The sequence below is a fragment of the Taudactylus pleione genome, unplaced genomic scaffold, assembly GCF_031769625.1.
Source record: "Taudactylus pleione unplaced genomic scaffold, aTauple2 ptg000162l, whole genome shotgun sequence".
Lineage (NCBI taxonomy): Eukaryota > Metazoa > Chordata > Amphibia > Anura > Myobatrachidae > Taudactylus > Taudactylus pleione.
In genome coordinates, this window is record NW_028284564.1 from 4,033,291 (window position 1) to 4,050,844 (window position 17,554).

The 17,554-nt window shown below is 42.0% G+C and overlaps 1 protein-coding gene across 1 annotated transcript in view; it reads left to right on the forward strand.

Moving 5' to 3' along the window:
• The window catches only part of SNX24 (sorting nexin 24), a 170,397-nt gene that overhangs the window by 87,735 nt on the left and 65,108 nt on the right, over window positions 1–17,554 (forward strand). Inside the window, exon 3 of the mRNA XM_088475090.1 lies at window positions 5,503–5,607. Within this exon, the coding sequence (XP_088331216.1) occupies window positions 5,503–5,607 (105 nt within the window). The remainder of the gene's footprint in view (window positions 1–5,502; window positions 5,608–17,554) is intronic.

Consider the following 17,554-nt stretch of genomic DNA (forward strand, 5'->3'; position numbering starts at 1 on the left):
CATCAGAGTGGGCAAATTCAAGTGCCCATCCAGTTGTGTTGTCGGGAACACGCATCCAGCGGACGATTGGTAAGTCTGTATAGCTTACCTGATCGGCAGACCCGTCGGCACAGTGTCTTCTCAGCTTAAGAGTCTTGGGTGGAGATTTATCAGATCTTGGAGAGAGATAAAGTGAAGCAGTTGCCCATACCAACCAATCAGTTTCTAGATGTCATTTTACAGTCTGTGCTAGAAAAAATACAGAAGCTGATTGGTTGCTATGAGCAACTGCTCCACTTCCTCTCTGTCAAAGATTTGATCAATCTCCACCCAAGACTCTTAAGCTGAGAAGACACTGTGCCGGCGGGTCCACCGATCAGGTAAGCTATACAGATATACCGCTGGGTCCCCCACTGTGCTGCCGTACCTCTGAGGACTGAGTCGTTACTGGGCTGGCTTTTGCTTCCTTCACTTTAGTACTGGGCTTCCTGTCTGCCTTCTATTGGCTCTGGTGCAGTGAGGGACTGTGTGGGTGCCTTGCTGTGCTTGTGGCTGGGCCTGTTGTGCATCTCTGCCACCCAAAGTAAGTGCTCACCCCATTTACCTATAATCATCTGATACTCCCCAGCATTCTGCCTTTAATAGTGCACTTACCTGCCCGGTCTGGAGTAGCTTTTGCCTGCAGGATGTGATTCCACTTTTCATAGTTATTTATTTTTAACCTTCACGCCAGTTTATTTATTAGTGCAGAGACTTTGTTCCTGTTAGTGTGAAGCCTCCATTTGCCTGGCCTTTATTTCTAACTTGTACTCCGCTATGCCTCCCAAAAGAGCCAAAAGGTTGCCCCCCCCTCAAGTGTCTTTTCCTAGTCAGAAGGTCGCCCGCACCTCCCATTCCCCCCCCCCCTGGACCCTCTACCCCCAACACCTCGAGGAGCCCCAGTGAAAGCGGTGGTTCTGGTGCACTATCTGTCTCTGGAATTGACTCAGACTCTGATGCTTCCCTCACTGTGAAAACTCTGTCAAGTTTTAACGGCTTTCAAGACTGACCTTACTCAGGAGCTCATGGCCATTATTCGTGAGGTTAAAACAGAGCTTGTTGTTATTGGAGACCATACAGGTCAATTGGAATGTAAGATGGAAGAATTGCTATGCCTCCTCTTACTGATCTTATCTCCGCTCACGATCAGCAGCAGACTGAGTTAGGGCAATTAAAGATAAAATGGCCGACATGGAGGATCACTCGGAATTTGTATGATTTACCACTGGACCCATGGAGCGTCATCCCGGCAGAGGAGGAAATCCCGATAGTCAAAGGTAAGTATAATACTAACTTATTTCTACCCCCTAACCCTCTGCAGTAGTTATGAATAGGGGAGCCGAGAGAGGGCGCAGCGGGTACTAATTACCCGGGCTTACATCACAGCAGCCCAGCATACGCTGCTGTGTGCTGGGCTGCACGGGGGGCTGCTAAGAAGCAACCACAGCAGTCTCCTATACCTGTGGGGGGTGCGATCAAGCTGATCACGCCCCCCAGTGGTTATGCGTAAGGCTGAGGGGGCTCACTGCGCCCCCTAGCCAGCATGCAAAACTTTTTTTTTCACATAAGGGGGCGTGGCCATGCCTCCCATGTTTAGGCCACGCCCCTTTTTACCCAGGTCCGGCACAGCTCTTGGCGGGCCTGGTTATGTAGACGCAGTTTACAGGTTCGTTTTGGTTTTCTTCCCTCCCCCTTATACCTGGCCTTTTGTATTGCCCCTTTTGGTTTTTGGGATGTTTTTTTATGCTCTAGACTCTGCCTTACTCAATTTTTTGTTGGTCTATTTTGTGATTTTACGGTCCCCTTCTGCTGTTTAAATGGTGCGCATTGAATCATTAAATGTTAAGGGGTTAATTTCCCCCAATAAGCGTAGATTGGCCCTGTCTTCCTTTTATAAACAGAAAGCTGATGTTGTGGCTTTACAAGAGACTCACATTTCCTCCTTGGGCCCCTCAGTTTTGAAGGATCAGAGATATTCACAGGGTTATTTTGCGAATGGCCCTTTTAAGCTTAACGGTGTTGCTATACTTTTTCGTAACTCTGTTTCATTCATGTTGCACTCTCAATTGGCAGATAAAAATGGTTACTTCCTTATTTTAACGGGCCTTTTGGAGGAAAGGTTGGTCACGGTGGTTTTCTTATATGCCCTTAATTCAAGCCAGGTATCATTTATATGTAAATTATGTTTAACTATACAACTATACAGAAGATCTGTAAGGGTTCTCTTATAGTTTTTGGAAATTTCAATTTGGTGCTAGTTCCAAAATTAAATATATCTACTCGATCTTTTGCTACTATCCCCACTTCTCAAACAGGTCCCTTTGCAGCTTTTCGAAGTCTTTTAGCTGAATTTGATTTATATGACATCTGGCGTGTTTAAAATCCTACTGGCCGTGATTACACCTATTACTCCCCAGTTCATAATTCCTATTTCCATATAGATTTTATTTTATGCGATAAATGGACACTACAGCATTCTGATCTGGTAGATATCCTTCCTATCTCATGGTCGGACCATGCCCCAGTATTGTGGTGCTGGTACATTGCTCGATATCATGTTCTCCCCTGCCCATGGCTGTCTCCTCATTTACTCTAGGACCAGGTAGCGAAAAAGGCTATTGCAGATAGTATATCTTCCTTTATGGCCTTTAATTCTCCCTCTGACATGTCTATTTTGAATTTCTGGTGTGCCTTCAAGGCTGTGGTTAGGCACTCTGCTATTCAGGCTGGCGCTATGCTTAAAAAAACAGAATCTGCAACGCCAATCAGATTTAGAGACTAAACTCTGAGATTTGGAAGATAGAAGTAAGACTCACCCTTCCAATACTCTCCGTAAAGAATTGTCAGCTACTAGGAGCCAATTGCAGAAGCTTCTCATGGCTCTCACACAAACTGTCCTCAATAGGCTAGGCCAGAAGTTCAACTTGGTAGGTAATAGACCTGGTAAAATGTTGGCACGTATATTACATGCGCAACAGACTAGGAATTGGATTAAACATTGGATTTCCCCAGCAGGTACCAAGATCTGTAATCCATCGAATAGATAGCGAATCAGTCTGCCACTTATTACACCCAATTGTACAACCTATCCTCAGACCCTTCTGCACCTCAACCTTCTCTGTCAACTATAGACACTTTTTTTTTTTTGGCATCTGTTGGTTTACCTTCCCTATCTGACGATCAATTGGAGATGTTGAATGCTGTTGAATTGGTCCCCTTTGGAAGTTGCCATGGCCATTAAGTCCCTCGAACGGGGCCGGTTTTATTAATGATTTTTAGACCTCCTTTCAGGACCAGTTATCTCCTACACTAACATCTGTGCTCAATGAAGTGACTACCCTAGGTGCATTTCTGAAGGAAATGTTACAAGCTCAAGTTGTCACCATTACCATCCTAAGATCTATGCTAAAATGAATGCTACTCATCTTAATGTCTTCCCTGATTCACCCGGACCAGGTTGGGTTCGTGCCTGGCAGACAAGCGTTTCATAATACACGGAGAGGATTTAACTTAATCGACTCCCTCCCAGCTGATCAGGGCCTTTTCTTGTTTTCGCTAGATGCTGAAAAAGCATTAGATCGATTTGAATTGGCTTTACATGCGTGAAGTTCTCTCTAGGTTTGGTTTCCAGGATCAAATATTGTCATCTATTCTGGCTTTATATAGTTCCCCTTCTTCTCAGGTGTTGGATGTTTTATTTATTTATTATATAGCGCATACATATTCTGCAGCACTTTACAGAGCGAATATTTGGCCATTCACATCAGTCCCTGCCCCAGTGGAGCTTACAATCTATATTCCCTACCACATGCGCGCACACACAAACAGGTTAATTTTTTATTTTTTTTGGGGGTACCAATTAACCTACCTGTATATTTTTGGAGTGTGGGAGGAAACCGGAGTACCCGGAGGAAACCCGCGCAAGCACAGGAAGAATATACAAACTTCACACAGTTAGGCCATGGTGGGAATTGAACCCATGACCTCATTGCTGTGAGGCAGTAACGCTAACCATTACACCGTCTGTGCTGCTAAGATCCGTCTTGATGCTACTTTTCCTGGTGTTCAAAGTGGTAATAGTTCTCATAAATTATGTTTGTTTGCGGATTATGTCCTTTTTGTTACTGACCCTCTCCTCTCTCCCCCCCCCTACCCCCCCCCATTTACATACCCTACTGGACTGTTACAGCGAGGCTTCTTACTGTAAATTGAATACGACCAACACAGACGCCCTTCCTATTAATCTCTCTGACTCTCTTGCTTCTCTTTGCTCTTATACGTATAACTGTCAAACTGCTTCCATTAGGTATTTGGGAATTAATATTCCTCCATCTACCTCCTCTGTTTTTGACGAGAACCTTCCTCTCCTTATTGATCGCCTATTAACTTAGACTAAATCGTGGCTTTTGTATGACATTTCCTGGCTAGGCCGCTTATCGGCATTCAAAGTGTCTCTCATACCCAAAATTATGTACTTATTCCGCACCACCCCAGTAGTTTTTCCCCAGAAATATTTAGATAAATGTAGTTCCATTTTAGCTAGTTATGTGTGGAAATCCTGTCCTCCTAAAATGACATGCTCGAGGATGATCCTGCCAAAGGTTAGGGGTGGCTTAGCTCTCCATGATCTTACACTTTACAAAGAAGCAAAATACAAACATTTTTACAAACAATGTTTCAATAAAAACTATTGATGTTTTTAAAAAAAAAAAAAAAAATACACCTTAAGTCATACTTACCTACTGTCCTGGAAGTTGAGGGAAACTCATGATTTTTCGAATCGCGTCATTTAGCTTTGCTCCCTTCACACGGACCCGTGATGGGGACGGGACCTAATTATGAAAAGCTCTTGGTCCTGCCCCCAAATTGGTCAGCTGCATTTCCTCTCCGGGCTTCTTCTGGAAATGAGAGAGCAATAGTAGGCAAATATGCCTTTAACACTAAAAATAAAAAAGTGCTTTATTCAAAGAATAAAGGTATTCTTTAATTTTTTTTTTCAGTTATTATAGCTACCCTGAGATAGGGATAAAAGGACAAGTAGTATGGCAGGACTAGTAATCTTTCCGCCAGCAGAGGTTACCATCAGTGATATCTGTATTATCACTGGCAGTAACACTTTCATACATAGGATAGAACAAAATTCACTGGCAATGACTTTTGTGCTTTGCTAAATTGATTTGTCTCTAGTTTTTATTTAACTAATGAAATGTTTGGTAGTCCGGGAGTTTGATGCAGTTTCTCCTTACTAGAATAAAACTGAGAAAAAGGCCCCATCCTATTTGTGGAATGCAAGCTTAGGTATACACTGCTTATCTATTTGCTGAACATAAGCTGTTGTACTCAGCAATTAGCCCATTTTTACTTGAAGACTCCTAACCTCGGTGTTGTATTGTTTTCATTTAAAAATAGAACTGAATATCTGAGTGCAAAAAAATTGATTTACAACACATAATATAACTTATACATTTATAATCTATTCTCCAGCTAAAGAAAAGCATTAAAACCCCAGAGATGCCCTCAAAACATGTGAGGAACTGGATCCCTAAAGTGTTGGAGCAGAGGCGGCAAGGACTGGAGTTATACTTACAGGTACGAAGACTTCACACAAAGTTACTGTTTTGATAAAGTCTTACAGGGATTTGTGTTAGCTGTTCTTAGCCTGTTTTCCAAGACACCTCATTGATTTATATGTTAAGGTCTCTGTTACTGTCAGTCTACTTGAGCGGCTTATGAGTTTTCCATGTGATTTGTTAGAATTACTTATTTACGCAGTAGTCCAAAATCAATCACAGATTTTTCTTGCAATTAACAGTATATGGAAGAATAACACAATATGGCTAAATTCAGGCTACCACAATATGGCTGTATTCAGACCACCACAATATCACCAAATCCATGCCCTACCCACATGCCCTACTCACAACGGGATATAAATCTAGCAAACCTCAGACACATCACTTGCCTACCAACACTTTCCAAAACACTAAAATGTGCCTTATGGAATGCACGCTCTCTGTCTGCAACAAACTAACATCCAACCATGACCTCTTTATTTTATATAACCTCAACCTTCTGGCAATAACAGAAACATGGCTCACACAATCACACATTTCCTCCCCTGCAGCACTCTCACACGGTGGCCTACACTTACACACACCTCCAGGCCTGGTAATTGTAAAGGAGGTGGAGTAGGAATATTGCTGTCCCAATCTTTTACATACAGTTATCCCACAGATGCCATCACTCACATTTACATAATTTGAAGTACATACTATTAGGATTTCCACCCCTTTCTCTCTATGCATTGCTGCTATCTATCGCCCACCTGAACCACCCAATCAATTTCTGGAACATTTTTCTGCCTTGCTCCCTCACTTCCTATCCTCTGACATCTCCACCATCATCATGGGTGATTTCGATATCCCGATTGATAGTCCACATTCTCCTCATGCCTCCAAACTTCTCTCTTTAAAATCCTGTCTTGGCCTCTCCCAATGGACTGACTCCTCTACTCATCATGATGGCCAGTGCCTTGATCTTTTATTTACCAGACTATGCTCATTTTCTGATTTCACTAATTCTCCTTTCCTTCTCTCAGATCATAACCTTATCACCTGCACTCTCTCCTCCATTACGTTAATTTCAATGTCAATCAAATCAACCAAGCCTCCTCAAACCCACAGAGATATTAATGCTATTAATTTTCAACAACTAGACACCTCTCCAACAGTTACTTTTTCCAATTTCTAAGTTCACTTCTCCTGAGACTGCTGTATCACACTTGAACCAGACCCTAGAACTAGCCCTTGATGAAGTAGCTCCAGCTACCCATCACACTCCATGTAGACGTCAACCGTGGCATTCCAAATTGACAAGACACCTACAAAAATTCTCACGTAAAGTAAATCTCGTACTCCAAGTGACTTCTTCACATATAAGACTATCTACCACTCTTATCATAATGCACTGGATACTGCCAAACAAACATATTTCCAATCTGTCATCTCTGCCCAAGCCTCTAACCCCAAGCAACTTTTTAATACATTTAAATCACTTCTTACCCCTCCGTCACCCAACCCACCTGTTACTATCAGCGCACAAGATCTTGCTTCCTATTTCAAGTACAAGATTGATAATATCCTAAATGAAATGATACGCTCTTCCTCAGCCAGGGACCTGCTCAATTCCCTACCTGAACCCGGTGGCATGTTCTCATCATTTGACAGCACTAATGAAGATGAAGTATGTACACTCTTCTCATCCTCCTACTCTACTACCTCTCCTCTTGATCCTTTACCCTCACAAATCAGTAAAGCTCTGTCTCCTGTGCTCAATCCACACTTAACTGAAATCTGTAATCTCTCTTTCTCTACTGGTATCTTTCCATCACTGTTCAAGCATGCAGTGAGCACTCCCATTTTGAAAAAAAAAACAAAATTCTGACGCTAACTCTCAAATTACCATCCTATCTCCCAACTCCCTTGCCCCTCCAAGCTACTGGAGAGACTTGGCTACACTTGCCTCTCACACTTTCTTAACATCCACAACTTATTGGACCCACTTCAGTCAGGCTTTCGTTCCCAACATTCCACAGAGACAGCACTGACTAAGGTAGTAAATAATCTGGTCACTGCCACTTTTGATTCTTCTAGATCTCTCTGCTGCCTTTGACACTGTTGACCATTCTCTTCTCAAACAAACACTACAATCCCTAGGTTTTCAAGACACAGCCCTTTCTTGGTTCTCATCCTACATATCTAATCGTTCTTTCACTGTTTGCTTTTCTGATTCTACCTCCACTTCACTACCTCTATCAGTTGGAGTACTGCAAGGCTCAGTCTTGGGTCCTTTGCTTTTCTCAATCTATACCACCTCTCTTGACAAACTAATCGGCTCTTTTGGTTTTCAGTATTATCTGTACGCAGACGATACTGAAATCAACCTATCCTCCCCAGATTTGTCACCATCTGTGCTGGTCCGTGTCACTGAATGTCTCTGCCATTTCATCTTGGATGGCATCTCGCCACCTCAAACTTAATATATCCAAAACAGAATTCATTATATTTCCACCAGACAATAGTAGTTACCAACCTGATATCTACATTACTGTTGACAGCTCTACAATCAACACCACCCCACAAGCTCACTGCCTAGGCGTCATCCTTGACTCTGAACTGTCTTTTGTTCCCCACATTCAATCTGTCTCTAACTCCTGTTACATACATCTAAACATCATAGCCAAAATTCGACCATATCTTACACAAGACACTGCAAAAACTCTTAATACATGCACTCATTTCCCGCATTGACTATTGCAATAGTCTCCTTACTGGTCTTCCCAAACTACTTCTCAAACTTCTCTTTACAGGCTCTCCCCACTACAATCCATTTTGAATGCAGCTGCAAGGCTGATCTTCCTCACCAAACATTCATTGTCTGATGATCTGCTCTGTCAATCCCTCCAATGGCTTCCGGTCTTCTACATAAATTCAATATAAAATACTTATACTCGCATATAAAGCTATTAACCAAACCACACCAACATACATCTCTTCACTTATCTCAAAATATCTTCCAAACCGACACCTCTGCTCTGCACAAGATCTGTATCTCTCCTCCTTTACGCATTACTTCTTCCCATGCAAGGTTACAGGACTTTTTTGGGGCTGCACCCACCCTATGGAATGCCCTCTCACGCACAATAAGACTTTCCACTAGTCTCCAAACATTCAAGCGTTCTCTGAAAACTCACATCTTCAGACAAGCTTATCAGATTCCAGAACCGCCCACATAACCTTTTATAGCTTCCCTATCTAACCCCCTTCTTATAGTTTACACATATCACATTTTCTCTCTTCAGTTTCACTGCCTCCTGACCCTAGACCAACTTTCCAGTGTAACTGGAGGTCACCAATAACCTCTGCAATCTGGCTGGACCAATTTGCAATATGTAGCACCTATCCTTGTGTATCAACACCTAATTCCCTATAGATTGTAAGCTTGCGAGCAGGGCTCTCTTACCTTATGTCTATCTTTTACAACCCAGTCTTGTTCTGTTAATGTTGATTCAAATTGTAAAGCACAACAGAATATTCTGCGCTATATGAGAAACTGTTAATAAATAAATAAAATATGGCTGTATTCAGGCCACCACAATATGGCTGTACTCAGACCACCACAATATTGGCAAATCCCATAATTTTGGCCCTGTTTACAAGCTTGACATACAGATATTTCTTTGCCATTCCATCTTTCAATTAGAAATTATTGAAAACCTAATATACTCATATATATGCATAGGGTGATTCTCTGTGACACACACGGGACATTTACATACATTCAAGTACGTGAACTGTTTCTATACTACAATTTTTCTTTTTCTTTGTGGTGTCCAAGTCTTACACCAGAAAAAAATTATTTCAGTACCGTAAACCGTGCATCACCCATAGTTTATGGCATGGTGATGATAATGTATACTCAACGTGTCATTTGGAAAGAGATATTTATTGTAGCATTCAAGTGTTCTGTAGGAACAAGTTAGATGTGTAAACTTTGTGTCAGATATACATGTGTTTGGCAATTCAGTTGATCCAGTCTTTCCACATTATTTCTCACATTCCTATTGTTATGTTTGAGCATCTTGCTCCTTATCAGTATCTAGCTCTCAGACTATCGCTTCAACCTGTTAGCCTTAATTACACCATTTGACAAGGATCAAAAACTCTCATTCCTATGTGGTATGGGAAAAGAAGTACATTGTACACCAGACCAAACTTTCTCCTAATGAAGCATCACATTTTAGATGCAATTCATCCCGCCAATGATCGCACGCATACCGGCATTTAGTAACACCGTATGCATGATCATTTAAGCAAAGGATAGCTCTTCCGATAAGAGCTGTCCTTTGAGGGGTGGGGTCTTCCGGGTTTATGCGCAAGCTGCGGAGGACACTGGGATGGTTTCTACTGGACCCCTCTTGTGGAAGTTTCTTGATAAGAAGCCCATAGGCTTCTATTTTGCAACACCATCTATAGATGACATTGTCTATTGGGTCAAAGCTGCATGGTGCATCTGGAATATGCGTTCAATCAAGCCTTGGAGGGAGAGAAAGTGGAAAAGTTGAAAAGCAATCAATCAGCTTCTAACTGTCAGCTATCTAGCACAGTCTTTCAAATGACAGGTATATGCTGATTGTTTGCTTTGGACAACTTTTCCACTTTATCTCTTGCCCAGTTTTCATACATCTCCCCTATAGTGTCAAATGTCTCCTTTCATCCTGACATGTCATCAGATTTCCTCATAAGGCCCCCTTATAAGCACCATAAAGTCCCATATGCACATCTAGAGCCTCATGATCATTCCACTAGAAGCTGGGTACTCCTCTCTGGCTGATGCTATACTCAGGGGGAACCTCTATGTTAGAGCAGATTGGTTCACAATGCTATGTGATTGTGCTTTCTACTGAACTGTTTAACAGGAAGTACCTCATTAGCTAAGTGACGGCACTCACAATCCGTGCCTTGGTGAGGTATTTACATGTACATGAATTACTTGTGTGTATTGGATGAGTTCTAGCTACCGTCAAACTGTGTTCCAAGCCATGTGACTTGGGAGATCAGTATTAGCAACATGTGAATCAGAATTTATATGCAGGTTCCTCTCTAATGTTTGCATAGTTATGTGGTTGTAGCCATACTAGTGTTCTAATTATCAGAATATTAAAGATTTTGCTCTTATTTATTTTATTTTATATTTTTAAATTCCCACATTCAGTTTGTGATATGGAACTGATAACATTTTGACCACAAATGAAAATGTCAAATACTTACTCGTTTTAAATAGCATGCTCTTATAATAATCATTTCGTAGCTATATTTTTTTTCAAACTCGACAGAACAAGTCAAAAATATGACATTGGCTGATGTGTGAACATCCATGAGTGTCATCAGGTCCTCTGATGTAAATGTATTGTTTTTCAACATATCGCCTTTGTAACGAGATAATCAATGTCAACTGTCAGTGGTTATTGCTGATCGGTGTATATATACCATATATGATCATTACCAATTGGCCTTTTAGAGCACTTTACACACTAATTATGTTAATCTCTGCGATAATTTACAGTAGATCCCTCTTCCTTGAGTCTCTTCAGAGCAGTTATCAAAAGTAGCCAATAATGCTATTTCTTACTCTGCGGTGTGTGTGCGCCTGCATTCTTTTTCCGGCTTTCTCTCTTTTCTCACTATCTTCAGCACTCTCCTGTTCTTACTCCATCTTCTTTTTCCTCCTCCCCCTTCCCTTTAGATTGTAATCTCCATCAGCAGGGCCCTCCTCGCTTCTCTTCTAATTACCTACTCCTCTTGCACACCAGCTACACTCTACACCCCCTCCTTGGGTTATCTGCCCCTGGACTCCACTCATTTGTTTTTGTTTCTTCTGGCGACCTAGACCCATTTCCTTCCCTCACTATTCAAATAGGGGATGTTTGGTTGTACTCGGGATGACAGTTGGTGTTTGAATATGTACTGTGCTACAGCCACGATGAGACAGTCAGGCAGGACATTGCACAAGGGGAGGAAACATTTTAGCCGATCAGTGAGTCAGTCAGGACATTTGATTTTAAATAAATAAATATATATATAATATATATATAATATATATATATATATATATAATATAATTATTATTTTTTTAATTATATATGAATTGATCTTTACTATTGTGTTTTTTAGGATGTCCCCACTTTTTCTTATATACAAAGTATTTTATCTTTGCATCTGTGCATCCTTGTGTGCCTTTTTCCTTTCTTACATACCCTTATACATTTTTGGCTGTGGGTAAAGTTGTGATTATGTTATTGGTGGTTTTCAACTTAAGATAGAATATGATGAGTATGGAAAATGTGGAAAAAGTATGGAAAATAACAGAAGTGTTTGGAGACTGTAGATGTGTGTTATGTCAGAACTCTCTGAAAGTGATTTCACTGATGGAGCTGGGAGGGGTCAGATCATACCAACTGTCATCTGGCATCACATGCTGACATCTATATATTAATAACAGTAAGACAACTTTTATGAGTAACATATTTCTATGATGATACCTTTGTCTGAGCAGGGCACATCATATACTAAATTAATGGTCTTGGTCTGTGGATTTGCAGAAACATATTGTCGTTATAATTGGTGGCTTCGTTTCAGAGTTATGTGGCAAAATGTCCGCCTGCCATTTACAATGCATCACCATTGTGCTCTGGAAAATGTGACAGTTGGTGTACTCTCCCTGTGCACCTGCTGGATAACCTGAAACAAGTGACCTGCTGGGTGGCTGGAAACTGAGGTATATGTACTAACAGGAGTTAAACAGTAAAAACTTTAAAGCTTGTGAAAATCCATGTACATACCGCTTCTCAGTATGTACTAATGGATTTTCTCCTCTGTTGTGCTCCCTGTGCTAGGTGTTTGGGTATTTTTCACGCTGCCATAGGCTCCTATGGCAGCGCAAAGTGCTTCATATGTTATTAAGGTTTTTTTTAACTTACCGTCTTCTCCAGAGTCGCATTGCTAAGCCAGGCTCCCGAGAACTTCTTTCTTCTGACTTGTCTAATGCGATCAGGAAGTTCATGTTGTTCGTTTTGTACTGTGTTAGTAAAGTTGTTCTTGAATCTTAAAAAAACAGTCCAGCTCGTGGAGGAGGCGATCCCGACTACAAGCGGATTCCTGCCGCCACCGTCTCTGCTCTGCACCAGAGAAGGTGACATCAGATGCTGGTGGTCACGAGACACAACACTGTACTTGAATGCACAATAGCAGTGAAGCAAGCAGTAAATAGGGTGAAAGAGACCTCTAAGGTTGTGAACCCTTTTCAGAAGCCGGTTTCTTAATAAAATTGCGCTGTAGCCGCATCCTGCTTCGCAGTGTTAGCAGGCAAAGCAGGAGAAGCATTAACTCCACGGTATTTGGAGTAAATAGACTCCTAAGTCAGTTACTGAACTCTCCCTGTGCACCTGCCGGGTGACCTGACCTGCTGGGTGCTCTGGAGACTGTGACCGTTATTTGCAACTACATATATCAGCGTGTCTTGCAGCGACCTTAATCACCAACTGCTGTGTTATTTTATTATTCACTTCACCTCGCATTGTCTACACTAAAAACATGCCTAGAGGCCGGCCTTGAGAACGTCAATGTAGTTGAATCCTTGCAGATTCAACACAGGTTCAACACAGAGCACACAGGTCAAAGATCTCAAACAACGATGCCGCTTGCATTGGACATAACATATTGGCCACAATACTACTCTTTGGGTCCTATGAACGTGCAATGTGTGAACCGCGGTGCCCTATACTTCTAGGTAGAGGAGATTAACGGCAGTTTTTCAGATTGCTGTCACAATGGAAAGGTTTTGTTGCCCAATGTGGTTGTTCCACCATATTTAGCAGAACTCTATGACAAATACCCTCCAATTACTTTTATTTTGTATTAGTTTTGCAGTAACCATAAGGCTATGGTTTGCAACTTTAATATCAGAGACACTTGTTGAATGCTCATGCCAGGGCTGGTGTATCTGACAGTTTAAGTGGCCATGTCTAGACTCTCAAACATTTATTAAAATTATCTATTCAGCTTCCAAGCCCTGCATTTAAAAGTCTCAAAACAGGCAGCTGCTTTTACACTGGGCTTCAACAGCTATATTAAACCTGTAGAGGCGCCAGTAGATATACATAACAAGCTGAGACTTTAATATTTTTAGAGTCAGATGTGTGCAAAAATGTGGGATCATCTGGTTTGTCAGGTAAAACTGAGCCTTGGATTGTGCCTTGGAAACAGTGTTCTAAAAACGTGGGATGTGGCATCAACTGGCAGTAACAGAGCTGGGGAATAATTGCTCATTATAAACTAGGCCATGCCCAAGATGTACACATTCGTCTTCCCATGACCCACAAAACCACACCCTTTTTTTAACTGGCCATGTCTCCTATGACCTTCAAATATATACATCATACAGGTATTTTTAGCATTTTCAACAATTTTTTTTTTTTACCTATCAATTTTATTAATTTATCTTACCAATTAAAAAAATATTTTTGTAGGCATCCCCCTAATGGGCCTAGCACATTTGCTGTATTTAGCAGTGTCCCAGCTTTTACATATACCCTGGTTCTTTTTTTACATTTGGTGTTGCTTGGCTGACTGTGTAGACATCTGTAGAAGAGCTGATTATAACCCTACTAATAAACTAAATAAAGGATGTCAATCTGAAAGTCATAGTCTACACTAAAATTCATGTGGCTTCCATTTGCAAGAAGCAGTGTTGCAAGTTCTAGGTTTCCCTGCTGTACTTAACTATCTACAGCCATCGCAGTATATTCATGATAACCTGGAGTGTACTTTTTGCCTGTAGTGCTCCTCCTTTCTGCAACATGTCTCTAACTTGAGGTTCCATGATATATTGGGGTTAGTTCTGAGATGGGAGCGAAGCAAAACAAGCAAGTAACTTTGAACCTTGGTGAAACTTTGTTGCACAGCAGGTTGGGCAGATTTGACATTGACACTAAGCCCCGCCATAATGATACCATGGACCTCCAGGTGGGGTAGAGCATAAACTTGGTAACTACAGGTGCCCTCACTCGTCTTTCCTGCAGTTGCTCCAAACAGCCCCACTCAACGCGCCTGATCCCATGAGACTCTGCCAGCTTCTAAGGCCTGTATTCAATTAGAGACGAAAAGTTTTCGCCGATGCACGGTTTTCACCTGTTTTTCGAAGTATCGCCTTATTCAATTCCAGGACGTTTTCGCCTAGGCGAGAACTCCATAGGCAAAAGTAGGTGAAAAAGTGTCTCCAGTAAAAGGCGGGAGAAAATAAGTGCAAAATCCATATTTTGGGGTAAAATGTCAGGACTTGGTTCAGAACCCTTTGGACCCCCCTTCCCCATATGACTAATTAGGAAAAAAATTAAAAACATTGTCTTCATTTGCCCCAAAAAAGACATGTCATTTTTTGGACAACAATGTAAAAAGTGTTGGCAAATGAGTCTAAAGTACTAGGACAGGTATTTTGGGGTGCTGTATGGAAGGGGCAGGTGTTTTTAGGATTTCAGGTGGCTGCAGCAGGTTTATTTTAAAAAAAAATTAAATTTGCACTTTATAGACACAAAAATATACTAGTACCCATTTTAATGTAATCCCAATTTAACTACAGCAATTATTTTTCCTCCCCAAAAAAATGCTTTCCATCATTTTTACACACTTATGCAAATATGTATTCAGCCAGACTAATGATTCAGCGGGCCTTATACGGCCCCCGAGCCTGAGCTTCCCCATCCCTGCTCTAATGAGAATATATTACACACCGCATTGAATCGGTAAATACATCTATTTTCATTTGTTTGTTTTGGTCTTAATTTTCTATAGTCTAAGCGACCCGTAATGTCTGAAAATAATCCATTCAAAGAACATTTTAAATTCATGGCAAGGCTACAGGGTGCACACGGACTCAATTACCACAATTCCGTAGCATTTTCGTTTCTCTTCTTTGATAAATTTGAAAAATTGCCTGATCCACTTTTTCAAGCAATTATCTGTATTGATTTCCCTTGTAATGCTGTTTAAATAGAAAAATAGAAGACAAAATTGGAATAGGTTCTCCCCATAGAGCAGTCTTTTGTTTTTCTGTGATAATGGAGGCTAAAAGCACATCACAGTGAGGAGGATACATCGAAGCTGAAATGTTTCTATATAGTGGTATCTGATTCAGGCAGAAAACACCAGCCTTTTCTTGATTCTTATTAAAAACTTTGAACGTGGTGTTAAATAATATTAATGGCCTCGGTTGTAAGTACTTAACAGTCCTTTTCCAGTACAAGTGAATGTATTGATTGATTTGGGCTCAATGCAACGGTTCAGATTATATGGCTGATTCTATCGGACCCTTAACTGCTCTTGTTAAGTGCATGGCCTATCTTTAAATGAATCAAGATGATGATGTAGATTAGGGAGAGCAGAAGACCATCCATCTCTTTTTGATCAGTTAATAACTTGAATCCATCATCGTGTATATCAGCTGGATGGAGTTTATACAATGAATTCATGTCTTCAGGAGCCTCGAGAAACCCACCTCCTGAGTTCAGATAAGATAGGGCTTTAAAAAAAAAAAAAAAAAAACAGATTCTGTCTCATCAGTGGCAGCAATATCTATTTCTGTACTATTAATGAGTTGTCTGTTCAGCACTGTTGTTGACTTAAGTTTTAAGTAAAATCACATAACGAAATCTAAATTTTACTGTATATTATAGCTTTTCAGATTATTAAGATAACTTTATACAGTGCTCTCCCCAGGCTGTTTTCTGCGGGCGCACCGCCCGGCAGAAACAGCCTGCCGCCCGGCACTTTTCCCCACCGACCCCCGCTGTGGAACACTGGCCTCTGAAGTGACCGGAGGCTAAAGAAGCCTCTGATCACTTCAGAGGCCAGCGTTCCCAGTGATGCACTGTGCGGGTGACGTGAGGAGCCTTCCCCGCGCGCCTGCTGGATCTAGTTAGATCCAGTCAGCGCGCGGCGGCAGCAGTGGCAAGCGGGAGACCGGCCAGCAAGTAAAGGTAAGTGCTGGGGCCGGGAACAGGACCAGCCTGGGGGCACTGCGTAAAGGGGCCAGCCTGGGGGCACTGCGTAAAGGGGCCAGCCTGGGGGCACTGCGTAAAGGGGCCAGCCTGGGGGCACTGCGTAAAGGGGCCAGCCTGGGGGCACTGCGTAATGGGGCCAGCCTGGGGGCACTGCGTAAAGGGGCCAGCCTGGGGGCACTGCGTAAAGGAGCCAGCCTGGGGGCACTGCGTAAAGGAGCCAGCCTGGGGGCACTGCGTAATGGAGCCAGCCTGGGGGCACTATTTAAGCCTGGGGGCACTGCATAAGGGACAGCCTGGGGGCACTATTTAAGCCTAGGGGCACTACATAAGGGACCAGTCTGCGGCACTACATAGGGGCATTACTTCAGCCAGGGGGCACTGCATAAGGGCAAAGCTAAACTACAGGGAGCACTGTATAAAGGGCACAAATACAGGGGGCACTGCATAATGGGCACTTTTGACTGAGAGCCAGTGGGGGAGCAGCCTGAGACATGTCGTGCTGGATTGGTCGGGCAGATACCCCTTTTCCCAGCCCGTGCATAATTGCGAAGGCCCCCACCCGGCTACTTTTGGATGCCACCCGACTGGAAAAAAATTCTGGGGAGAACACTGTTTATATATAAAGTGCTCCCCTAATGTCTTCAAATGTAAATCCATGTGGCCAGGACAGTGAGAGGGTGATGCATTGTTATGTATGTATTTTTTAATTTGAACTTTTTTATATTATTTTAACACTTGCCTACAGATGTGTATTTATACAGCTTGCATCCATATGCAACTGAGCCGCTCCGAGAGATGTACAGTAGCGTCCTTTTAAATTTTAAGCCTTATTCGCATCGCAGAACAGAGAAAGGTGTCCTATAGACACTGGGCTGTGACTTTAACTGCACAGGAATTAGATTTAAACTTGTACAAAGTCTG